The following is a 26,621-nucleotide window of genomic DNA, read 5'->3' as shown; positions in this document are numbered from 1 at the left end:
GAAGAATATGACATAGTGTTGATAAAACATTGTATAAACAACCCATCAAAAGAAATGCATGTCAATTTGCAGGACATACTGTAATGTACCATTTACAAATAATTTTTTTAAAAAAATCTGTCTCTTTTTCTACATCACATTCCAGAAGCTGAGAAAAGAGGAAAAAGCATAGATTAAATCCCACTACAACACACATTTCAATGTGTAATGCAGAGTATATGCTAAGATTACTAAGAGGCTTTTAAATATCCTTTTTTTCCTTAATACAATATAGACAGACAAACAAGTTCATAACAACAGCATATATTGCTTTGCATGATGATTCAGAATACAGAAGGACTAAGCCCATGTTCAGAACTATTATCTTCTTTTCCCAGGGGACATTATTTTCACAATTCCAGTAAGCATATATATATTAAGTTGTATTGTTAACTCACTGCATGGCTAATGAACATGCATTCTTGTCAGAAAGCAAAACTGAGAAAGATATAGAATCAAATTAAGGAAGGAAAATTGTGTACCTAAGGTGACGTGAGCCTGCAACTAATCTGAACCTAGGTCAGCCTTTTCCCTCTTGGGTCTCTAGGGCAAAATCCACACTAGAAAGCACCTAATAAATTTGCAGTGATACTGTTTATTGTAAGTACGGCTGTAATTTTTTCCCCAACTGTAACTACTTCTATTGTTTGTTGTTTGTAAAGCTACCCAAACAACAGCCAACTACCACATGTGCTTTGCAGAATACTAGAGGCTGGAGTTGAAGATGCACTGACACGACAACCTTTTAGGTAAGCAATTAGGCAGGCAACAAAAGGCCATCACAATAATGCAGCTTTTTGTGGATACAAAATTAGCAAGAAATTTTCTTGCTACTTTCTAAGCCCGTGAGATACTTTTCTCTCTCACTGAGATTAGCAGAATTCTATAGACTATGAACACCTGCGACCTTGCAGAGCTTTGTTTATGGTACAGTAGAAAAATATTTTGACAATGGATGTTTAGGATTTCTAGCCAATCAACTCAAGGGGTGGCTGATCCTTTGACCAATTAGACAATGAAGAAAAAAGTCTATAAAAGAGTTTGTAAAATAATTAAATAAATCCATCTTGCTGCACAATTCCTGCCTGCTGGATCTTCTCTCCTCTCCTCCCTACAGCTGCGGGATACAGTAATAGCTTTTCACCAACCTGTTCAGCAGGTCTACTCTTCAACAAACGCGACTGATGCCCAGCTAGATTTCCAAGCTGCATGTGTTTACACCCATCTCTCAGAAGAATGAGCTGTGTTCAGGTGTGACTGGAAGATTCTGGGCACAAAAGATTGATGTCAAGGAGAGAATAGTAGGCTGTGGTCCTAACCTTCCCAGTGACATCTGCTCAGCACAACACTCCTGCTCTGTGCCAGCTCTGCAATGCCATGTCTATTCATATTTTACACTATCCACCTATTGGCACATGCACAGACAATAATTTTGACATCCATGACTGAAGATATTTCCTTGCAGAAGAAACTGCAGAGAAATTTTTGGAACTGATGCTTTTCTTTATTTGTAGACATTATTTTATGTCTCTCATCAGATTTTTTGGTCACTGAACTTTAATGATTACATATTTTAAGGGGGTTTAAAGGCAATACTTCTGCCAGCAAGCATGCTTGGCCTTTACCTTAGCTGAAAACATATAGTGATATTACTTTGATAAATATTTATTATATCTGATGATTATTGCACTAGCATCTTTTTTATATCCATGAAATAAATCAGAAATATCTCCCCATGACTCAATATTTGCCAGCTGAAATGGATAACTAGAATAAAAGCACAACAGTAAAATAAGAAATTAATGGAACAAGGTAGAAAAGAGCTAAGCAGCTACACAGGCAACTATGAATTCAAAAGTTAACCACCATAGCCTGTGTAAATCAGTCAAACTGTTACCATTTGACTCAATTAATAGTAATTTTTCAATTTACTTGATTAAAACTAGTAGATGTGAATCATTATTTATTGGGTGAAAAAAAGGCAGTGCTCAGGCCCGGATCTTGGCTTGGTTCATGAGTTAAGAGATGCAGCCAGGAGAGTTCATCATATGTCTAGTCAGAGCATACGAGTTCAGCCACTAAACAAAATCTCCTCTGGGAGAGACAATTCCTTCCAATATTTCAAGTCTCCTGGTGGTATGCAGCTATTCCTGATAGCATCCATTCCCTTTTCCTAGCAATCAGTGATTGAAATCAACAGTGGCAGTTTTATCTGTGATGCTTTTCACTCTCAAAACCAAAAGTTTAAAACCTGTTTCCATCAAAAAACTGGAATAAGGCAGTACCTAATGCATGATTAGTATAATGTAAAACATCTGCAACTGAATTCTCAGTCAATGTAAAATAGGTAAACTCCACTGAAGTTTACTGAGATACATTGTCGATTTACAGAAGCAAAGGATCTGGAACAATACACTGATTTCTTTTTGACTGACTGAAGCTAGTCACTCTCAGCTCCGTCAGCTACCTTCAAATATTTTAATTAACATTCTTATAAGCATGCATGGGTGAGGGAGCTGTGTAAATTATGGGTTGTCAGTTGGTTTCTGCCAACTTAAACCTGGTTCAGTTCACATGGAACACTTGTTTTGATGTTTCCTAACAGCCCATCTGTCCTGGGGTGATGTTACGAAGCCGCTTTACTCCTTAACCGTCCGCTCAATGCCCAAGGACACTGTGCCTTTAAGATGGACCCAGGGGGCGGGGCCATGGGACCCAGGTGCAGGCCGGTTGAAGGTTGAACGGCTTGGCCCAACGGCTCAGGGGGTTCTGGGGGTTTCGGCGGGGCTCGGAAGGGAACGCGCCAGGAGCGCTGCGCTGCTTTTTGGGTTCTTTTGTGTTCCGCTAGCTGGGAAAAGGTTCTGTTGGTTTTCTTGTTCTTTTTCCCTTCCCTCCCCCTTGCCTCACTGCCTCCCTTCCCTCCTCGCCGGTCCGGGGAGACTGCGGGTGGCCCCGGAGGGCCCGCGGGGTGGCCCCGTCTGGTCCAAGCCCACGTGTCTGTTCCCTCTCCGGGAATTTGTTCTATTTTGAGGTTTTACTTTTATCCTGTTCTACCCTGTTTTGTTTGTGTGCTAATAAACAGTTAGTTTTTTCCACTTTCACTAGCTGTGACCCACTTGTGTTATTGGTGAAGGAAAAGGGGAGGCCCTTTTTCCCTTCAGAGGAGACACTCATTCAGGAGTGTTTTCTCCTGAAGTTTTGTCTCCAAAACCAAGACACCTTCATAAACCTTGGATAATAACCATTCATTTTTTCATTCCTGATTCTTCTTCTTCAAGATATGAACTGTGCTGGATGCTGTACCTCAGGACTAAATACCTAAAATCATGACTGCATGGGAATGCCAAGTGACATACCCTTTTTCTCTTGGTGTTGCCCCGGCAAATGACATCTGCCAAATGGACATAAGAAAAATTATTTCCTATTTAGCTTCTAGCCACTCTGCAATCAAGATCCAGCTTGTTGTGGTTTTAGGAGTTCTCCTTTTGTTTTTCTCTTAAAGAATCTTCCCCATACATGTTGCTAGGAAACAATAATTACTGGATACTTAAGAGAGACAAAAAGACCTGGCCACAGGGAGAGGAGTCCAGCTGGCTACACTCTTTGCCTACGGTTTTCCCATGTGGGGCAGAGCTACCATGAGATCTGGACTGGGAAAAGGAGGTTGGGTGGAGCCCCAAGCTCTCTTGTTCTTCTGGTGTTCAGAGGGGAGAGAGGCTGCTGTCGTTGTGGAGAGAATTCATTGCCAGTGCGGGCTTCTGCCTTCTGCTGCCTTCCTTCTACCATGAGCGGAGCTTGCTTGCTGGAGTGGCTGTTGCACTGGGACCCTATTTAACACTCTACCTCACTAAAAGAAGGACCTTTTCACCATCTGCTCGGTGCCTCAGAAAAGCCCGGGATCCCAACCCTGCCTTTCCCTGCCCTGCTGGGAGCCGGGCTGCTGCTGCCCTGTCCCCCGCTGTTCCTTTGCCACTGCTCCGAGTCTTCGCTACACTATAGCTCCACACCCCCTGCCTGCTGAGACATCCCGGGGTTTCTGCTGCAGCTCCGGAGTTTGATATATCTCATCTACCACCCAGGATTTTGTGTTCGTTCCTGCTGTTCCAGCCTGCTGTTCCCAAGGGTCCTGCTGGGGCACCGGGATCAGCTGCCCCTGGGGGTTTGTGAAGCAAGCCTTTCCTCCATCCCTTCCCAGCTCATCCATGCCACCATTGCCACGTGCTCCCCGAGCTCACTCCGGAGCGCCCCCTGCAGCCGCAGGGGAACCATCGCACCTGCCCTGCCCACTGGGAGCCACCAGCACCCCTGCTGGCTGCGACCAGAACTGCACCCAAGGGGAAAGTGCCTGACAGCCAAGAAGGCTGGGACTGGGGTTACTGGTTCTCTTTGTTGTTACTGCCATAGTTATTGTTTGTTTGCCTTGTTTTCACTAATTAAAGCAGCAACATCAGCACTGCTGAGCCAGAGCAGCAGATTCTAGAAACTCTTTGCGTAACAGCCTGCAGCAACAAGGATGATCACAGCCAAAGTTACTATAGCACTCTTTCTGCACAGGGCTCTTAAAAAAACCATGAGGACCATTTGTAGCTGTTCTGACCTATACTTTCCTTTTTGTTCACCTCCAAACCTGCTGGCCAGGGTATGTGGGAGATGGAAATTTGAATTTGTCAGTCACCTGTGTCAAACTCAAAAATGAGGTGTAGTTGTTACACCTGGTCTCTTCACTCCTGTAAGCTTGAAGTGGAACAAGCAGACACTAAGCTCACAATGCACCCTTCAGGAACTGCTCTGCACATGCTGCCAAAGTTGATGAAGGGTAGAAACTCTGTCCTTTTTCCAGAGAGGATGTAATTCTCTGTACAGGTGCAGAGAAGACCAAGAACACCAGCCAGGCAGGTTGAGAGACACAGGAGAGGTAAAGGGACATTGATGAAGAAAGCTGAACCTCTAGCACACATCTAAAACAAAACAGTCACATCAACTAGCAACTCAGAGACCCTACCATGGAAACGTGACATGCAAGGGAGCAGACAGCCTCCCCTTTGCCCCATTCTGACACACAGACTTTTTTAAACCTGCAGTCAGAGACCTCCATTTAACTATGCCTAAAGCCCTTTTCATCCAAAATCACCCTTACGTGGCCAGTATTCAAATGACACCAACTGTCTGGAAGGTTTTCTAATTTTCTGGTCTCAAAAACCATGAGTGTGTTTTATGATACCAGCCGCCACTTTTTAGCATTAGAACTCCAAATTATATTTCAACATTTTGCTTTAGGTTTTAAGCTTTTTGCTTTTTTTTTTTCCCCCCCTCAAGTAGGTGCTAAAATCTTTGTATTTCTCTGATATTTCTCTCATAACCACACCACTGTAGGTCCTGGGGCTTTCAGATAAACCAAATCAATTATTTTGCTAGTTCCAGTAAGACATGTGAGCTCATAATCAATAATGATATCAAATCTACTTATCACTGTCTACAAACATTTACCTCCAAAGAGTTATGCATATACACTTCAGGAATGATTTCACATAACCCACATCTGAACAAATCATAAACTCTTCATTGGCAGTTATCAATAAGAAGGACTCTGAGCTGCAGCTATATGTTACACTACGAATCTTCAGGATTTACCAATACCAGAAAGGAGAAATTTGCCTATATATACATGTTATGAAACACAAATTAAGTTAAACTAGATGACTAAAAAGTTACAGCAATGTTTCTAAGGCTGAAGACGTGCTTTTCTTGTGGTGGATGTGACAGGTAAAATTTGAAGGAGTGAAATGAATGGTGATGCTACTACCAATCTGTTTCAGTACCTTTGTGCTAGTCTTGGTTTTGCTAATGATGACAACATTCCATGCTCCAGAAGTCAAGAGCAGAATGCAGAGAAATAAAACAGACTATATTTCTGCTAAGAAGGAGAAACTCAGACTAGAAGAGCTACAAGTTCTTACATGCTGCCAGACCAATGCACACTATAGGAAATACCATCCAGATGACACCAGAGCCTCCTTTGCATGGAAGTCCAGGACTCAGCTGCTTTCAAAGTTGCAATGTGAATTCACACAGAGTGGACAGTATGAGCCTTTCAGTTCATAAAAATAAGTTGTTCTCTGTTTTTATGGTGGTTCCTATAAAGTCCACAAAGTTGGTCTGACAGCATGTCCTTAACAATTAGAATAGCTGACTGCCTCTTCCAACCAGGACTTGTGCATTCTTGAGTCTCTTATCTCATAACATGAATGAGATAAAGGCATGTGTCTCTTCCATACAGCAGTCTTTCTGACTTCACGATGACGATCTACCACCAGTGTCCCATAAAATAAATACTGGGGCTCAGTCACATGAGGTTTATGGTGTTCTTTAAAACTTCTAGGTGAAAGGTACTACCATTATGTTTTTCAGCTGTAGGGCCTTCATACACAGTGCACACATCAGTATGTACTCTATTGCTAAAAGCAATAAAAGTTAATAACTAAAGGAAGTTCATTTATATGCCCAAATATTTAGGTTACAGATATTAGGGTTCTCTTAATATTATTTTTAAGGTCTTGCCATGAATCAAGAACAGCTTTTAGGATAGAACAGTGAAACCTAGATGATGTGGCTCAGCTCTATACCTTATTCAACTGACCACTCTACAAAGACACACACCCAAAATGATGTATTTTATTTATGTGAAGAAAACTCTGAAAATAAACTATTTCTTTTACAATGCATCTTGCAACTATGCTTTCTGTTTACATGATCCCTAAAGAGAGTGAGTAGAGACAAGAAGGTATGTTGCAGTAATATCAAAAATTAAGAAGCTTATTTAATGTCATTTCATGCGAGACTCATTTTAGAATCTCAAAGTTTGATATTTTCAAGAATGAGCTTTGAGGAGTCTCTGATCTTTTTGTCCTGTGAATCTGATACTGGCAAAGACTTATAGCAAGGATATGAAAATGCTATGCGAAGTATGGTCGATTATTTTTAGCCTCTTAGAGGGCTTTTTCATTAAACAGTTCTGCACTTAAAGGAAAAATTAAATGCCAATACCTTTCCAGCACTGTCTATTCAATTTTTAATTGTAATTGCCATTCATCACAGAATTAGTTGCTTCCTAACTATGCCTGCAGCAAATTCCAATTCAAGTACATTAAGCAATTGACCTTTTGATAATGCAATGAATTGAAGGCACTGTAACTTTATCACAGCTGGATTGATTATCAAGTAAGACTTGTAGAAGTCTCTATCTTCATATAGGAAGTAAGGTAGAAGTAAAGGGGATTTCCAGAAATTAAGTGTTTTCTACACAAAACTTTTTAAAGTTTGTTCATTTGCAGGCTCTGCTTAGGACAAGTATGTTCAACATTTATGACATACAGGCTTTTAAAAGCCTGAATTTTTAATAATGCCGTAAAAGGAAAGAGGAGGGAAACTGGAAAGCTGGCTTTGTGGGAAGAGTCTAAGTTGTCAAAATATCAGGAAATGAATGGTATACATCGGTAGACATTGCCACAGTTTTGGCACTGCACATCCGTGATTTTAATTGGGACCCCCAGGCACTGTTAAGTTCAAAAAACAACAAAGAGCAACTCTAGTAATACTGAAAACTGATTCCAACCTGAAGTATCTTGGCTATCAACTCAAAAGAACATTTGACTTAAATTTTTTTCTTTTGAGGTTTTATGCTTGTTTGGTTTGGATGGTTTGTTTGCTAAGTTTCCCCAGCAAACTGACATTTTTTGTTAAAATATATTTAGCCCAAAATCCGTTTTTTAAACAGAAAAATAGACAAACCCACAAAACTCAGGTAGCCTTGCCCTTACCCTGCTATTAATAACTAAGGATACTAAATGTAGAAGACTGAAATCTCAACAGAAGTTGTAGGATTAAAAGACATGTTTATTAATGACCTTTAAGATAATTTAGAATTCTTACATTGTGCAAACTTCACATGAGATATATAAAATTACAGATATGATGTCATCAATAGCTTTGATCTGTCCTTGCACTTCTGTATATCAGTGAGAGACACCAATCTGATTTTTAACTATGCCTCAACATATGTTATATTCTTATAAAGGCTGTACATGTGCTGGCAGCCCTGTCCCGGGGAGGCTTTGCCTGGCAGCCAATCAGGGCAGAGAAGACCTCCACGATCGGGCTGTGAGCGACTCCTCACTTGGCAGTGATCCACATACCCTGGATGCTCGGAAATCGGGCTCGGGGAGGCGCCGTAACACACAAAAGCAGTTAACTGCAATACAGCGCGAGCCATTTGCTTTTGGCTTTTTTGGAGAGAGCAGGGGCTCGCCTGTAGGGCCAGCTCGGCCCCACTCCCCTCCTTCGTTTTTTTCTTCCCTGTGGTCCTGCTTTCCTGCCTGTGCCTGCTTCGCCGTTTCTGTGAACCAGCTCGTCACCGCGACGACCTCGTGCTCCGCTGCCTCCCCCACGGGGCGAGCAGCGCCGCCGCAGCCAGCCGCTTCCACCGTGTTTGCCGGCCGCAGCCGCCGCCGCTTGTACCCAGCCGTGATCGCTACCTCCGCTGTGTTTCCTGCGCTGCCCACCGCACCAACTTGCTATAGCGCCAGCTTGTAAGGACCAGCCTGTCGTCGCCGCTTGCATCCAGCCGTGACCGCCGCCGCCATGTTCCCCGTGTTGCCCGCAGCAGCGAGCCCAGAGCACAACCCCGCGGCACCCAACCCGCAGCCACCGCCGCTCGCACCTACCGCGCCCCGACGATGAAAGGCGCAGCTGCCCCAGGAGCGCTCCTGTAACCACAGCAGTCTGTTCTCCGCCGACGGAAGGGACATGCAGCCTGCTGCTCTTTAAAAACCGCGCCCAGCCTGCCATGGGAGCTATGCAGCACGCATGCTCCGTCTGCTGAGCTGACGCCGACAAAGCGCTCAGAATTCAGGGGGGAACGCTGTCCCTGTCTTCTGTTTCTTTCCCTCTCTCTCTCTTTCTCCCTTTCCGCTCCTTTTTCTATTCCCCTTTAGTAATACTTACCGTTTTCCTATCAATAAATAGTTATCAGATATAATATTGCCACGTTTGCACTTTATTTTTCACCCGAGAAATCTATCAAAAGAATCCCCCCCTACTCCTTTTAAATAGCGGAACGGGACAACCAGCTATAGGCAATAGCTTAAACACTGCCCGTTGATGGGAAGAGGATAATTTTTAAATGCAAACTCTGCCTTTTTATTATTACTCTGTTTCAAATAAAATTCTTAGTGAAGAGTAAACAAAGCTTTTTTTAAAGTAGTTAATCTCTGCAGTATAGAAGGTCTATTTCCAATATAAATAGTTGTTTCCATGTTTAGTTGTTGCTTGCTCAAGCATCTAAAAAGACAAAAAGTCACATGCAAGATAGCAACACTAAGAAGTTCCCTATAAATATGAAAAGAAACGTCGTGTGGATCTGTGATATTAATTCACAGGTATTCTAATTACCAAAGCAATGTTGGCCCTTTTGATATCTATTCTAAGCATCACCTTTTATCTCCTAATTGATCTTAAGCATATAAGAACTATTTTGTTACATAAGACATGAAATTTCCCTTTACAACTCATTATAAATTATATTTGTTGGTATAAAAGAAGTCCTCACTCACACAGATTGTTTTTGCATTGCACCAGAATTGCCATTCTCCAGTTGTCACAAACTGAAACAAGAACTTCTATATGTCAATGTCTGAATCTATCCAGAAATCTTTCTTCAAAGGTAGTCAGTGGCAGATGTCCACATGTATAAAACTCTCATAACAGATATTCATGCCATAAACCACTCTTACTATGCCTACGGATATTATCTACAGTTAAACTGTAAAACTCTGAAGAAGAATGAGATACGGTGTGTCTCCAAATTTCACCTCACTGAGCATTAACTTGAAACTGCTATGTTTCATGTCTGTCTGTACACGACAGGCTCATTGAGTGGCCTGAAAACTGTATACATGCAGCCACTTCTGTTACCCCTTCCCCATCCTTGCCCTTTTCCTGAGCCAGCCGTGTCAGTGCTTTGTCCAGCTGTTACAGTGCTAGACAAGCTGGACAGGCTTTAGAAGGTAATTTTTAAACACCTGTAGCACAACAGAACACGAATTGGATGTTGAGCACAGCCACTTCAGGCAACCCTAAAATGAGTCACATACAAATTTTGTAAAACTAACTTGAGAGAAAAGTTTATTTCTCTCCTCAACATGCTCATAATTTCTGCCCACAAAATGCATGAAAGTTAAAAAAAACCTCATCTTGTCCAGTACGTATATGAAAACTTACATTTTAAACTATTTTGTTGTTTGAAACACTTAAGAGTTTTAAAATTTCAGGGTTTGAGAAGAAAACCCCAAACTTAGCTGACAAGTTCTATAGAGCAGATGAGTGAAAATAGCACATACACATCTATGCACTACATGGCTCCCAGTAGGTCATTCTCTGCAAGCAAACACTGAGATTACCTAGCAACAACCCTTCTCCAATTACAAGGAGAAAACAAGAAGAGTGGAAGGAGTTCAGTTCACAGATGACAGATGAGCTTTTCCTGGATGCTGGTCTTCTATCCAATCCTTTCAAACATGCACAGATTTTCCTCTAGACAGCTTAATTTCGAGGGGTTCCCTACAATATGTGGGCCATCAAGGAAAAAACAGTGTCCTGAGGTAAAGAACCCATCTCCCTCAGACAGGGCTGAAATGTTTTCAAAGACCACTCCTTCAGCTGTCCAGCTGTTATCAGACACTGTATCTAACTGGATCTCAGAACCATGAGCACAAAAGGACATGACAGATTCAAGCAGGTCCCGAAGAGTGACATTTGCAACATTAAGAATGTGAGCTGAAGAGATTAATCAGCAGCTTCAAGCCCTGCTCCTCTACCTAGTAACTATTTCCATGCCAAAAAGAAGCAGTTTACCCCTCTACTACCCGATTACTCTGGATTGTGGAAGTAATGTTTTTTCAGCTGTAATAGATGGATGAAGAGGTAAGAGTAGAGTAATGTACCTGACAGCCGAGTTGTTTTTTCGAAGGGTTCTTAATTTTCTGTCACCTTTTTGTCCATTAAAATACACTACCTCTCCCTCCAGACTTTACTTGTTACTGCACAGGCAACTAATACTGCAGTTACATATGGTATTTTGTCGAGATCAGTACTGTGGCAGTGCAGGTGGCTCCAGCCACTGTTGTCTCCTGATGAGAATTCAGACAACTAGCTGCGGTGGTCAGCAACCCAAGTTTAGTATATCGCTAGTTGTGGTGAGAACCTATGATTCCTTTGATCTGATATTTGCACGTTTTCCCCTGATAGGTTAATGTTTTCCCCTCCCAGTTTTATGTATATTCATTTCCCTTGTTTAATATGCATATGTTCTAGAAACTTCTTTGTTCCTCAACGCCCCGCCACTGGATCCTTCCTTAAGTCCCTCCTATGTGCTGTTCCCATTGGTTCCCTTGCTGTCAACCCCGCCTACTTGTCCCTATCTCATTGGATGTAATCCCTTTCCCCACCTATCTTGTACCTAGTATAAGATCCCTGGACCCTCCTACCAATTTGGCTCTTTGTCCCTGTGAGTTCACTGGAATAAATCTCTGCGTGGAGCACATGTGAAGAGTCCCCTCTATTTCACTTCTTCGCCTCTGCTACTGCATGCACTCACAACAGTTCAAGGAGAAGCTCTTTCAGGAGAGGAGCATACCCTGTCTGCCTGCGTATATTTGTAAGTGTGTGCCTGCCGTAGTGTGGACGGGTCCATGGCTAGACCTCTTGGCTCTCTTTGGACTAGCACACAGTGCATCATTACAGTACAACAAATAACACTAAAATACTTGTCTTCTATTTTAACAGTCACCTCTCTCCAATACATTGAGACTGTTAGTCAGATAAATATTTCATTTGATACATCCCAAAGCAGAAAATTACTAGAATATCTGCATACCTATCAGCCTTTCACTGTGCAAAACTCTTCTTCATAATCCTCCTTTCAAAGTTAATGCAATCTGATTACAAGTATATAATGACAGTTCATCCCAAAAATAGGTTGAATAACTATTCCCCTTGTTTTCCCAAAGACCATGCTGTGACAGAATTTGGATTGGAGGCAGTGAGCACCTAAAAAAATCACACATCAAAACCCTAAACAGAAACCGAAGCATGTAAAAGGCAAGGGCCAGGTTCTGCCATTCTACTGTGGATGCAAAATGCCCCACTTTGCATGAAGCCCTTTTACATAGAGGTAGGAAGACACAAGTATTAAGGTGGCAGGGAGCCTGAATGAGACAAACTCAGTGTCATTCAAAGCCACAGCGTATTAGAAACATAAAAAGTGATTTCCATGGTCACTTTCTGGAGTTACTAGCTTTGAAATTTCCAAGCACTTTGTAATACAATCCATCAAGCCCAAATGACTGAACTCATCTAAAACATCCAGAAATCTACTACCCATGAGAAAAATGAGTTAAACATTCAGAAACATCACTTTTCATCTTGCCTAAAAACCTTGTCTTCCCTTGGCCTTAGTTTGCTCTCTTTTAATTTCATCCATCTACCAACCAGCACTGGATAATGAGATACATGAGATACTCGACTCTGAGATGGCTTCTTTCTTTCAAAAGAGTTTTAATGAAAATATTTGCAGGCACTACAATTAAATCAAAATAGTGTAGGATCATTTGTGATTTTCAACAGGGTGCCAACCTTTTTTCTCATCAATTATTTCCCCTTTTTTTAACTGAAAAAAAGCGCACATTTTTAGATCAGTCTGGAGAAATACATTTCCCTTTGGTATTCACTCACATGTTTTTTAAAAATCAGCTGAATCAAATTAATATTTGAATGACAACAAATTATTACATGCACAGTTACCGTAGAGGAGTTCATTTTCTCTAATAATCCAGTATATTGAAAAGGAAAAAAAAAACCACAAAAAATTAGTCTTACTCTGACAGATTTTTTTTTTTTTTAAAGAAAAGAAATATACTCCATCATTATCTTAAAAGGTTTTAATAAACCCTATGGTTTCAAATCTCACAGTTTCGTTCTGTATGCCTTAATGTAAAATTAATGTCTACTCAATATAATCTTGCTGTTTCACTTCTGTACTAATTCGGCTTTCTTACAGCACTTTCATACACAGAAATATCTACTCTTGATTTCTCTCATCTTGAAATAAAATTTTCTCTGCTTCTTTTTTTTTTTTTTTTTTTTTTTTTACCACCAGGCAGTAGAATCCTCTTCCAGCTGCTTTACTCCTTGTATTTACAGGGTTACCACAAAATGCTCACAGGACAGGAGGCCCATTATTTCAGTCTTTTAAATATTATGCCACATCATCCATTTGCTTTCTGACTATCTTTGCACATTAAGCAAAGCTTGTCCTTCCACAAATTCTGTTTGCAGTGAGCATCCCCGTGCAAAAAGGGACAAAAGGCAAAAATGAAGAGTTCTTTAACCTATGAACTACTTGCAAGATATATACTCTTGCAAGACATATACAGCTCTAATGCCAATCAAAAAAGACGACTTTTCCCTATTTATTGGTATCAGTATGTGGCAAAACCTGACCAGGCACTGTTTCAGTATATCCTTGATAGTGATAGGACAAGGGAGAACAGTTCTAAACTAAAAAAGAAGGTTAGATGTTAGGAGGAAAGTCTTTACTGGGAGAGTGGTGAGATACTGGAACAGGTTACCCAAAGAAGCCGTAGATTCTCCTCCGTGGAAGCGTTCAAGGCCAGGTTGAATGGGGCTTTGAACAACCCATTCTAGTGGAAGGTGTTTCCAACATGGCAGAGGGGCAGATGATCTTTAAGGTCCCTTCAAACCCAAGCCATTCTATGATTCTATTATGTGATTCTGTGTTACTAGGTGTCTGGGAAAGACTAGAGCCAACAACAAAAAGGAATTTGCTAGCTAGTGATTTGAAAAATCCTTACAAAATTTATTCCATTCTTTCTGCCAGCAAAAATGGGTATCTAGGTGGTTTTTATGCTTATTGCATCCATTATATGCCAGTCATTGGCTCTGCACTCTAGAAGAAATTACACTGTGTACACCTGAATAATATTCATAGTCTGTATTTCAGACTGATACATACTTGATGTAACAGTTTTTGTACCGGAACTAGAAAAGCTCAGTGGCAAAATGGCAACTCAGTGAAGATACTTGAACACGAGTTTCTTGTATGTCAACTGAGTAACTTAACCACTCAGCCAGTATCCTCCAACTTATCTTCCCTCTTTCCTTTCACAGGGCTGTCCTAAAAGATTTTTTCCCCCAACAGAAGGTCCATTTAAACCAATATGATAATATCAAGAGAATGTATATTATATTAAGAGAATCTACTCCATTGTCATCAGTAGTAATAAACTAGAAACAGGCTGCAGCTGAAGTGGGAGGAAAAGTTTGAAAACAACATTGTGCCTTGTTTCAGCTGCTGCGAGGTTGTTCTGAATCATGGCAGAGTACTGAAACAGACAAACATGCATGCATCCCTGCCACAGACTTACTGCAAAGGCCAAGGTGTTAATAACAATATTTGCAAGAATTCAGGAGCTGGTAAGGCTCTGTGCTATCGTAGAATGGTATGCACTTGAAGCTCAAAAAATACTATAAATATCCTGTACTATAAATATATAAAAGCAATACAGAGATGGTCATTCTAAAGTGCATGGCTAGTCTATCTTCTCTCCTTGATTTGTTAACTTCTGGAGGAAGATCTATAACAATGCAATACATCAGATCCACTCTATCCTGCTAAAAGCAAACAATGAAAAGTCCTGCACACTGCAATATCTATTCACTTTTTTAACAGCACAGGAGCAACCACAGTTAAATAACATCAAAGTAGATAAACTGCAGCAAAATTATAATGGATCAGAGCTGAAAGTCCCAATTGGTCAAGCCAAATGCTGTAAGAAATTTGACTGCTCAAAGCAGTGGGAGAATCAATGTCACATATATGGAATATGGAACTACCCTGCCATGCACTCTTCCTGTTTGTATTCATTATCTTGAAATACAGTACTCAAAAAATGGTATCGCCTCTTCACTACTTGCCAGCGTGTGGAAGGTAACTTCCTGTCGTGGCTAAGTGAGCCTACCAGAGATGGGACCCCACAGACCTTCTGCTTACAACAGAAAAGGGCTGATGGGAGATGTGTTCAAAGGTTGTCTTGGGCAGCGAGACCATGAAATTATAAGTTTTCAATACTTGGTGATGTAAATCAACAAAACCTGGATTTTCAGAGGGTGGACTTTGACCTATTCAGGACACTGATTCAGAAAGTTCCCTGGGAAGCAGCCATTAAAAACAAGAGGGGCTCAGGAAGGCTGGACATACTTTAAGAAAGAAATCTTCAAGGTGCTAGAGCAGACCTTCCCTAGGTGCCAAAAGGTGAGTCAGCTGGGAATAAGACTTGCCTGGCTGAGCAGGGAGCTTTTACAGAAACTCAGGGTAAGAAAGAGGGTGTATCATCTTTGGAAAAAGGGACAGGCAGCTGTGGTAGGACATCCCCCCTCTCTCATGGCTGGGGCATTTGAAAGAGATAACTCAGGTCAGATTAATAGCCCAGTGAGGAGTCAGAGACCCCAGCAGGAGGTCACCTCCAGGCTCCAGAGAGTCTGAGCTCCAGCCCCGAGTACACATCTTGGTATGAGAGCAGATGTGGAAAGAGATAAGGAAAATAAACATCAGTGACCAAAAGACTTGGTTCTTATGTCTGTAAAAGCGCACACAAATTATCACAGAGGCAGAAGTCTCCTACACACTCCTTGGGAACGTGCAAGAAGATTTCTCCCCTTAAGGCCAGATGTGAACTTTTGAGGTTACTTTCCCGGGAATTGAGAGAAAGGAATTTGATGTCTACCCCTTCAAGGATTGGCAGTAAGAAACATTGGATCCTAACTTATACTATTTCTTGGTTAGCTGTAAATTTAATGGTACCTTTAACTCTGTGTGTATTATACTTCTATCCCCTTTTGTCTTATCCCTGTGTAATAGTCTGTTCTAAGTCTTATGTCTGTTATTTTTGTGTCTATAAATAAATAATTCATTTTATTAGATAGAATCAGCCATTATTAAAGAACTTGCAGATAAGAGTGGATCTTTGGAGTGCTGGCCACCTCAATACAGCTATTGCCTGCTGCCAGAGGCCTGGGCAAAGGACAGGAGCTGATTTAAACCTACATCATCCATTCATAACAGTGACTCAGGAAGTGTTTAAGGATGTCGTTAGGCCATGCAAAAAAAAAATTAATTAGATCTTAATCTGGACACTTCTGTAAATGATAATAAAAAGTGTTTTTATAAATATATTAATGGCAAAAGGAGAGGGGCAAGGAAAACCTCTATTCTTTATTGTATGCAGAGGGGAATGTAGTCACCAAAGACAAGGAAAAGGATGAGGTACTTAACACCTTCTTTGCCTCAGTCTTCAACAGTAAGACTGGTTATCCTCAGGACAACTGGCCTCCTAAGCTGGTAGACCCAGACAGGGAACAGAATAGATCCTGTGTATTCCAGGAGGAAGCAGTTAGTAACCTGATGAGCCACTTCCATTCTCACAAGCCTGTGGGACCAGACGGGGTCAATCCTAGGGTAATGAGGGAGCTGGCAGAAGAGTTCATTAAGCTGCTCTTCATCATTTGTCATCAGTCCTGGCTAACCAGGGAAGTCTCAGATGACTGGAATTTTATCAAATATGACACCCATCCACAAGAAGAGCCAAAAGGAAAATCCAGGAAAGTACAGGCCTGTTAGCCTGATCTCAGTGCCTGGCAAGGTTATGGAACAGATCATCTTGAGTGTGATCACACAGCACCTACAGGACAGCGTGAGGATCAGACCCAGCCAGCATGGATTTAGGGGAGGCAGGTCCTGCCTGACCAACCTGATCTGCTTTTATGACCAGGTGACCCACCTGGTGGATGAGGGGAAGGCTGTGGATGTTGTCTACCTGAACTTCAGCAAGGCCTTCAACACTGTCTCCCATAGCCTAATCCTGGAAAAGCTGGCAGTTCATGGCTTGGACAAGTGCACCCTTCTCTGGTGCACTTGGGTGGATGGCTGGGCCCAGAAAGTGGTGGTGGATGGTCACCCTGCATCCAGATGCATGCAACCCCATGCCCTTTGTTAGGCAAAGGGTCAACACCAGTTCACAGCTCATTGCCGGGGGCTCCTGCCATTTCCCACTACCCAGGGCACAACCTGCCACTTGCACACTGAGCTAATTGCACTAGGTGTGTTCCTCAACAGTGATCTACATTCTCAAAAATGCTAGCCTAACAGCTGGCTGCACACATTTAACATGACCTAGGCATTTAATAATCAGCTCAAAAGCCTAAGTGGGAACTGTTGTTCAAATTGATAGGAGAAATGGGTGTTAATGTCTTCACAAACATGTCAATCTGAAAGGATCAGCCAGGTTCTGGAAGTATGGTTGTGGGGGGTCTTTATAAACATCAAGCCTCCCAGGTTTTTTGCAGGACTGAGTACACTCTGAATTTCTGAACTTTAGGGGACAATACACAGCTTAATAGATTTATGAATATTAACTTCTCTGCCCAGGGTGGGCTGAAAGCTAATTTTAATGGTCATACAGTGCATGATGAGGGCGGGATACATGTTCCAGGCGGAACATGTAGTAGGCAGTTCATAGTAGGCAGTTCAGGAAGTCTGTACCTTCCTAGTACCTCAGCCAATGGGGAAAGGAGGAGGGCAACATGCAGCTGGGAGTTTAGGATAAACGGAGGCTGCGTCCTCCAAAAACTCAAGGGGTTATAGCCTAGTGGACTCTCTCCCTTTATTCAAATGCAGTTGCAGGACTCTTGTGTCTCCTTTGTGGACACTGGCTTTTTACAGCATGATTTTCTGCACACACAAATCTGCAAACCTAGTGTTCATTATCCCCAAACTAACAAAGAGGAGGACTGCAATGTTAAACATATCAAACAAAGCAAAGGAGAAATATGACTTTAAGTTAAGGTCATGCCACCCAAACTGCAATACCTTTTTACAAACATATTTTTCCAGAAAGGGCAAATGTAACTTCCTTTAGCAGGGTCTGTAGCTTATTATTCCCTGCAGTGATTCAGACATAATTTCAGACATAATGTTTCTCTTTGAAAAACAGAATCACTGTTCAAACAAGTATAAAACAAGCACATATTTCTATTCAGGGCACTAAGTTTAAGTTGAGAAACTGTTTGAGCCTTTGAAGACCTATAGAGTCAGTGTATTTTAAAATCTACTCAGTTGTCTGGGTTGTTTTTCCCCTTTTATTACAACTGTATCATTTGGACAGGATTCTGGCATAATACTGCCAAATCCTTCCAAGACTCTTCACGTGTACTGTGACACATGTTCAACTGGTATCACCAAGGATAATCTTCATCAGTTAGAGGTTTTGAGTAGCCACCAAGATGTATTCACACACTACAAAACCGGCTGTGTGCTGTATACAAAGCATGCTCTTAGCATGGCTTAGAAACAATCAGTGTGAAGGAACACAACTTATTCAAAGGACAAGAGGGAAATCAGCTTCATGGTATCTTCATTCACAACCATTAGTTTCACTGATGATAGTAAATGTGTAATGAAAATATTTCTGAGAACATTATTCCCTGGAAGCTTTCTCACCATGCATATTTGTTGTGAGAGAAAACTGCCATGTGGTCTCTGATACGGTCAGAGAACTGCATTTAGATCTGAACAATTATCAATTGTATAGTTCTCCTCCTAAAAGCTCCACTTTTTAAAAAAATTAATCACTCCTAGCCATAATAGTTACTAATCAATATTCTCCTATGTGGATACAAAAATGCTGCCAGCAAGAAATTGTCTTGCTACTTTCTAAGTCCATGGGATACTTTTCTCTCTCACAGAAGATATTCGCAGAGTTTATAAACCATGAACCCCTGCGACCTTGATGAGCTTTGTTTATAGTACAGTAGGAAAACATTTTGACAATGGATGTTTTAGGATATTAGCCAATCACCCAAGGGGTGGCTGATCCTTTGTCCAATTAGACTATCAAGAAAAAAGTCTATAAAAGACTTTGTAAAATAATTAAATAAATCAATCTTGCTGCACAATTCCTGCCTGCTGGATATCTCTCCTCCTCCATACGGCTGCAGGATGAGGTAATACACCTATTTACTTTGTCATTCTTTCACTTTGGAGAAGGTAGTGGTCATTATGCTTGTGCAACAGGTATTCCTGAGATAGACATTTCTGGCCTTTCCCAGAAAAATGTGTGCCAGTGTCTCCTTAATATCCTGTGTTGAAATCTATGTCCCACACAGACTGAAAAGATCTGGTAATGCTACAGATATAATTTGAAATAAAATGGTTTTCAAAAACAGAATGAAAATACATACATATTAACTTACAAGTTTTAAACAATAGGAGCAGACGGAGCACATTAAGTCTTTATGGATTAGACAGCCAAGAGTTCTGTATTTCTCCTTGCACTGGAGAGTACTCTTAAAGACTTTCAAAAATACAGTACAAAAACATGTAAGATGCACTGAACCCATCGCTTCCTCATCTAGGAAAAGCATCACAGCTTGGTACTCCTCATGTGATATAATTTGGGAAACTGCTTAAGTCATCGAGGTGATTTTCTATAAACCACTCAGCAGTCTTAACTGCAACCTGGACTGTTTTTCATATTATAAAACAAAGCTGAACAGCCCTTGATATAGGGGCCTTAGGCTTTAAGGGTTAATTGCTGACTGTAGGTACTGCTAGTATTGCTAAATTTTGCAGCTGCTTGCTAGACAATGTATATTGCTTGTTCAATACTAATTATGCTTGCCAAACAGAAAGAGAAGGATGTAGGGGAGGATAAGGGTAAGATGCAAGACCATTGATAAGAGGAAGAAACCGTGACCAAAGATACCTGCTTTCAGACCCTGAAACCAGCTGAAACCAGCCTTGAGGTTTGGACTTGGACCAGGAACTCAGAGAGCATGCACAAGAGGGCTAGGTGAAAAGTTCAGTCCTGAGGAAGACTCATTTACTTCATCTTAAGACCCCTGCCCACGACCACCAGGAGGCACTGTGCAGGCGCAAGGCATATGGAAATGACTTTTGAGCTCATTATAATATGAAGCGGGGCTAGATAACGAATATGTATAGGCGTATTGTGTAACCTAATGCATATGTAACTTGTAAGCTGATATATACCAAGCTGAATACCGTGAACAGCACGTATGTTTTTGGAGGACTACCTCTCATGCGTCCAGGGCTGTAATAACCATACCTACTTTATAACGTTATGAGTTGTAGAGTCTTACCACAAATCACCCTATAATCCACCTTTGTTTTCCTAGTACTGCCCACTTATTTCTTCCTTCCCTTCTTTGACTACAAACCTGTATTCACACACAGATTTTCTACTCCCTATTAGTTTTATAATATTATGTATTATTTCAATACTACAATAACATGAAAACATTTAAATAATACCTTTGTCCTGATAATTTATATTGTCTCTATAGCATCTATAAGAAGTTTGCTTGTTCAGTAAAACCCAATTTGTAAATATATTTCAGCTACACACAGTGACAAATGATTCAGTTGTAGGCACCGCAATATAAGAAAAATATAATGCTATTAGAAATGGTCCAAAGGAGGATTACCAAGATGGTGAAAGGCCTAGCGGGCCTGTTTCTTAAACATCTTTTTTACAGAAGTTTAATGCCTAAGAGTATAGTTAAATTAACTTCCTTTGGTGTCTTTCTGTTTACCCTTGATACAAATCTGTGGTGGCCAGTTGGCCTGTGGTACAGGGACAGAGAGAATTCTCGATAAGACAGTCCTTAATACCAGATAGTTCTGTCACGGTCATGGTGAGGGAAAGAAGCCTCTCCCAGAATGCTATGTTTGGTTATGGTACTCTACCCCAGTTCTGCTTCCCCAGTTGGCTCCTGGTGCTAGCCACATCCCCGTACTTAAGCCTGAGTTCTCACGTGTTCTGGGTCATTTGCCTCTAGAAACCTTCACAGGCAGTAGCAATAAACTGCTTTCTGTGGAAATCTATGCAAGGACCCTTCCTATCACCTTGCCATTGACTTTATTACTGAAGCTATCCGTGTGTTTGTGCATGCGCGCGTGAGTGTATTCAGCAGATCCTGCCGAGCGGCTTAGCTGTGGAGACGCTGTTTAGAGGTTGTGACACCCCGCGCTCTGACATGGAACCCCGCAGAGCCGGGGGGCTTACTAATATCTGGTGCCTGATATTAGGACTTCCTTGGACTGTCCCCGGCAGCATCTCCAGCAGCTTCTTGCAGCTGGACCTAAGTCACTTTTCAGAACAGCCATTTCCCCGGAAGAAACCTCTGAGTTCTATCACGGGTCTCAGAGAGGGAGACCGATAATCTCCTTAGGAGAAGAGGAGACCTGTAGATACAAAAATGCTGCTAGCAAGGATTTTCTTGCTATTTTCTAAGTCCGTGAGAGATTTTTCTCTCATGCAGAAGAGGTAGCAGGGAATGTAAACAACCAAGCCACCTGCAACCTTGAAAAGTCTTGTTTATGGTATAGTAGAAAAATATTTTGACAATGGATGTTTTAGGATTTTAGCCAATCACCCCAAGGGGTGGCTGGTCCTTTGTCCAATTAGACTATGAAGAAAAAAGTCTATAAAAGAATTTGTAAAATAATTCAATCAATCAGTCTTGCTGCACAATTCCTGCCTGCTGGATCATCTCTCCTCCTCCTCCCTATGGCTGTGGGACACGGTGATATACCATAGGGCCCAGGCCTGCGGTAATATTTGGTGCTGCCCGACGTGATCTGCACTCTCTGATGTGTCCTGCTGCTGCGAGCCAAGCCGAATTTCTCTAGAGGTAAGCTGTTCCCCTTCCCCCCCAGGACCAGGAAGTCCGACAGGACTGAGAAATGGCGAACAGCAGCTCACAAACCGACACTGTAGTACTGGTCTGGAAAGGTGTGTTTAGTATAATGCACACCTCCATTCCTGAAAACTCAGTTCGGGAATTATTAGACTGGGCTACCTTAAAAGGGATTTCCATGGACAGAGATACTGCCCTGGACTTTGCCTTATGGCAGGAACTCGGCTGTGCTGTCCGACACGAGCTCCCGACTGGGGAGCCAGCAGCGTTAGAATTATACAAAACCTGGCGTTCATTATTTTTTCTGCTGACAGACCTTGACTGTGACAGCAGGGCTGGATCGCCTATTTCGGTGATGAGTGACGGAGGAATGTCCGAGGGGGACCCCGCTGACCGGGCTTCTGGGGTAAATGATGGTGGATTCGGAAAAAAACCCCCGGCTCCACAGGCAGAGCCTGTGCCGCCTCACCCTGCACAGTCGCAGGACTCTGTGGCCCCCAGGGACCCCGCGCCGGCAGAGGCGGGGGGGTTGGGGCAGCAAGAGGGTGCACAGCCTGCCTTGCCGTTCAGCTCGGCAGCAGCCACGGCTTATCCAGGGCCGCGAATCAGCGGTTTAGCAACTTGGACCCCCAGAGCGGCTCCTAGTTCGGTTGCGTATGCACCTGGATCTAACTTCTTAGCCGGCGTAGCGCCGGGCGTGCCTGCCCCGAGACTGCCTGGGTGTGCTCCACTGCCCTCCCTGATGCTGGACTGTTCTGTGCAGTTGCAGAACCGAGCCATCAACCTTTTAATACAGCATCTGCCTTTCCTGACAGAGTTACCGAACATATCCTGAAGGGTGGAGGACCTGTTCAGCTTGCTACTGCAGCGGATGCCAGAGCCACCCTGCCATGCGGGGCGTGCCGAGCCCGCGCCACCCGCGCCGCCCGCGGAAGACGCGGCTCCAAACCAGGAAGCGGCACGGCCGGCGGCGAACCCAGAAGTAGTGCTGCCACGGGAGAACCCGGAAGCGGCAGCGGCTGCGGAGCGGCAGCTGGGGAGGGCGGCGCCGAACGCGGCCGGGGACCACGAAAGAGGAGCAGTGACGAGCGCAGCGCTGAGCATGGCCGCAGAGCAAGGGCCAAGCATGGCGCCGAGCGCGGCCGTAGCTCCAGAGACGGCGGCAGCAGTTCCAGGACCGGCTCGGTCAGGACTGCCCGAGACGGCACCCTGTAAAGAAGCTGCTGTCCAAACTGCAGCGCAGCCAGCTGCAGTCTGTGCTGTCTGTTCTGCCTCTAGCGAACTTAGCCAAAGTGCCCCTCTCCGTCCATTTCTGTTCACTCCCAGCACTTCAGAGTTGCCTTTACCTGATGATTCATCGTCAGACAGTGAGGCAGATGAGGTTCTGGCCCCAGGTCGTCAGGCAGCTGTAGCCGTGCAGCGAAGAAAAAGGCTGCATCGGTCTCACCCCTGGACCTTTCAGGACTGCATGGTAACAGTGCGTCCAACCCATTACAGTCGCTTCTTAGAGTCAGTTAAGATGCGAGCATTGGAGGAGGGTGACTGGAGGTTATTGGAAACACTTGGAATGCCAAATAGATTTGAGGATTCTGGGGGTAACCGGGGAGCTGTTACACTTCATCCACAGGCTGTGCCAGAAGTTCAGGATGGTAGTGGTTCCCCAAAAGGGGAGATCCAAGCTTTCCCGGTGTATAAGGCTCTCCCAGATTCAGGGGAGCATGACAAGCATGAGGTAATTGCTTGGAAGGTTGCCAAGGACCTCCAATCCAAGGTGGCACAATATGGGCTAGGTTCTGCTGAGGTTATGCAGATAATAAGGGTGATAAATACAGATTTGCTTTCTCCATTTGATATCAGACACTTAGGTCAAATTCTATTTCAACCTGTACAATTTACAGTTTTTGAGAAAACCTGGAGAAAGCTGGCCAACAAGGCTGCATTAGCGAATATGCAGCTCCCTGCTGCTGATCCTAGACGGACAGCAGGAATGGATGCTTTGATGGGGACTGGTCCCTTCTCTGATCCCAGTCTACAGGGTACCTTGTCCTCTAGCATCCTGCAGCAAGCTCAACAGGTCGGCATGGCTGCCCTGTTGAAAACCATAGAGTTGTCAGCACTCAGAAAGCGATATACTGAAATAGTTCAAGGCAAATCAGAGTCATTCCTTTCTTTTGTAGAGAAAGTCGCTGCTTCTCTTGAGAAGCAGGTTGAGGATGACAGGTTAAGACAGATGTTGTTAAGGCAGTTACTGAGAGATAATGCAAACGAGGAGTGCAGAAAAATCACAGATGTGTTGCCAGGGGATCCTGAGGTAACAGACATGGTCAAAGCCTGTGCTAAGGTGGGATCTGGGAACCAGAAAAGGTCTGCTTTGGCTCCGTTCCTGCAGCCTGTTCACACATCTTCTGGTCGTGAACCAAAGCAACCAAAACAGGCGAAAAAACGGAAGCAGCCTAAGCCAAACCAAAAAGAGAACACACCGATCCCCCAGTGCAAGAGGTGTGGCAGGCCAGGGCATTGCTTGGACTATTGTAAATCCATGACTCATGCCGATGGTCGGCCGTTGTCAGGAAACTTCCGCCGGGGTGCAAGGAGGGGGAATTGCTCTCTGATGCAGTCTCTCCCCCAGAGAGTGGCACAGATACAGGCACAGGCCTACCCAGCCACCCTAGAGACAGCACCCGGGGATCAGATGGTTTTGACGTCCACACCGCAGCCACAGTTGTCTTAGACTCTAGCGGTATTTATAAGGTTCCCTTGGATGCGTATGGACCCTTAGCCCAGGGATCCAGTGCGATGCTGGTGGGGAAACCTGACGTTGCCCATCAAGGAATCTTAGTGCACTCAAGAGTTACTGATGCTGACTTAAAAGGTCAGATTTGCGCTATGGTCTCCACACAAAAACCCCCTGTAACTATTCCTGAAAAGACCTGCCTTGCTAAATTAGTGCCTTTTAAGTCTTGTGTCCCCAGGATAGAACAACAAACTCACAAAGATAACGGCAGTGGATCTACGGGACTTCCGCAGGCCTTCTGGACTGCAGACATCTCTGACCAAAGGCCACAGATGACAGGTACCCTGATCCTGCCGAACGCCCAACCACCCCGGATTCAGCTTCAAGGTTTGATTGATATGGGTGCTGATGTAACTATCATCTCCTTCTCTGTGTGGCCTCCCTCATGGCCTTTAGCCCCGGTGGGATCGGCCATCGCAGGATTAGGAGGAACCACACAGAGCTATTTAAGCGAACGGCCTGTGGTGGTGAAGGACTCAGAGGGGCACCCAGCTACAATTAGGCCTTATGTTGCTACCACTTCCCTCAACCTTTGGGGACGGGATGTGTTGGCAGCTTGGGGCGTACAGATTGGGACAAATTTTTAGCAGGGGTCACTGTGCGTAAGGGCGCACAGTATCCTACACTGCCTTTGCAGTGGTTGATTAACACACCAATCCAGGTCCAACTCTGCTGAGTTAGTTGAATTAAGAGCTGTTACCATGGCTTTCAACAATTCTCACAGGAATCTTTGAATTTGGTTACTGGAGCCAACTAGCCAAAGCTTTGTATACAATTAATCACCTTACAGTTCCACAAAATTCAAATAATCCTGTTATTCTGAATCATTTTCTCTCATTGCAGTCTGCAGGCGAGAGACAGCTGCCCCGGGCAAAAGTCTGGGTGCAGAATTTACTCACTACCCAGTGGGAAGGCCCTCATGAGCTTATCGTTTGGGGTTGTGGGTATGCTTGCATTTCCACAGATATTGGGGTACGGTGGCTACCTTTAAAATGTGTTCACCCTGACCTACAGCACCAGAGGCAGAACAGGCAACCTCCAATGATGATCAGAACGCCAACCATCCAAATGGTGACCAGAATGTAGATCATCAGCCTAATGACTCTTCTGATGATGACCAAGATGTCAACTATGAGGCAGATGGTCCTTCTGCAAGCAGACACTGGGATGGTCCTTCCGCAAGCAGAGACTGAACTTTAAAATTCTTGTTATGGAGTCAGATAGTTATAGCCTTAAGGACATATTTAGAATTAATAACTGATGTAAATTTCTATTTAGGATTAATAGTAGAGTTGTTATCAAACAAAAGGGGGAATTGTAGTTACAAAAATGCTGCTAGCAAGGATTTTCTTGCTATTTTCTAAGTCCGTGAGAGACTTTTCTCTCATGCAGAAGAGGTAGCAGGGAATGTAAACAACCAAGCCACCTGCAACCTTGAAAAGTCTTGTTTATGGTATAGTAGAAAAATATTTTGACAATGGATGTTTTAGGATTTTAGCCAATCACCCCAAGGGGTGGCTGATCCTTTGTCCAATTAGACTATGAAGAAAAAAGTCTATAAAAGAGTTTGTAAAATAATTCAATCAATCAATCTCGCTGCACAGTTCCTGCCTGCTGGATCATCTCTCCTCCTCCTCCCTATGGCTGCGGGACATGGTGATATACCATAGGGCCCAGGCCTGCGGTAATAGAGACCGGTCTGCGGTCAACCGGACCACCCCCAAGATGTTCATTTGACCCTCTGGTGAGATACAGGTCACTTCTTATCCTTTTCATTTTTCTCTTTTGTCTCAGGGCTGAGAGGAGAGGGAGATGGAGGCTGAGATAGACCGTCTCCTATGGGATGCCTTTCCCCAAGTTCTAAAAGCCCTTATTTGCAGGAACTTTCATTTTTCAAGGGAAGATTTAATGCATTTTCTTACTTGGTTGCTTAACCACT

General features: G+C 43.3%; 2 protein-coding genes and 1 long non-coding RNA gene across 9 annotated transcripts in view; 2 read left to right on the top strand and 1 right to left on the bottom strand.

Annotated features, from left to right (window-relative positions):
• Positions 1 to 26,621, bottom strand: part of PDE1C (phosphodiesterase 1C) — a 333,742-nt gene that overhangs the window by 162,137 nt on the left and 144,984 nt on the right. The window contains exon 1 of one of the 7 annotated variants that reach the window (XM_042044348.1): positions 8,760 to 9,009. The exons of the other annotated variants lie outside the window; for them this stretch is intronic. The gene's annotated coding sequence lies outside the window, so the exon portion shown is untranslated. Of the gene's footprint in view, positions 1 to 8,759; positions 9,010 to 26,621 lie in introns of those variants that run through there. 7 annotated transcript variants of the gene reach the window in all.
• Positions 19,083 to 21,073, top strand: LOC121671979. The gene is made up of 2 exons (XR_006018695.1): positions 19,083 to 19,170; positions 19,942 to 21,073. It is a non-coding gene; the product is annotated as an uncharacterized LOC121671979 (long non-coding RNA).
• On the top strand, positions 21,798 to 24,624 carry LOC121671976 (endogenous retrovirus group K member 113 Gag polyprotein-like). Its single transcript, XM_042044349.1, has 2 exons — positions 21,798 to 21,882; positions 22,704 to 24,624. The coding sequence occupies exon 2, from the start codon at positions 22,760 to 22,762 to the stop codon at positions 24,617 to 24,619; it is 1,860 nt and encodes a 619-aa protein (XP_041900283.1). The 5' UTR covers positions 21,798 to 21,882; positions 22,704 to 22,759; the 3' UTR covers positions 24,620 to 24,624.

Source organism: Corvus kubaryi, unplaced genomic scaffold (assembly GCF_017639235.1).
Source record: "Corvus kubaryi isolate FWS band 111438036 unplaced genomic scaffold, C.kubaryi_AGA036_p1.0 37398, whole genome shotgun sequence".
Taxonomy (NCBI): domain Eukaryota; kingdom Metazoa; phylum Chordata; class Aves; order Passeriformes; family Corvidae; genus Corvus; species Corvus kubaryi.
The sequence above is the reverse complement of the archived record's forward strand: the minus strand, read 5'-3'. Positions and strand labels throughout refer to the sequence as shown.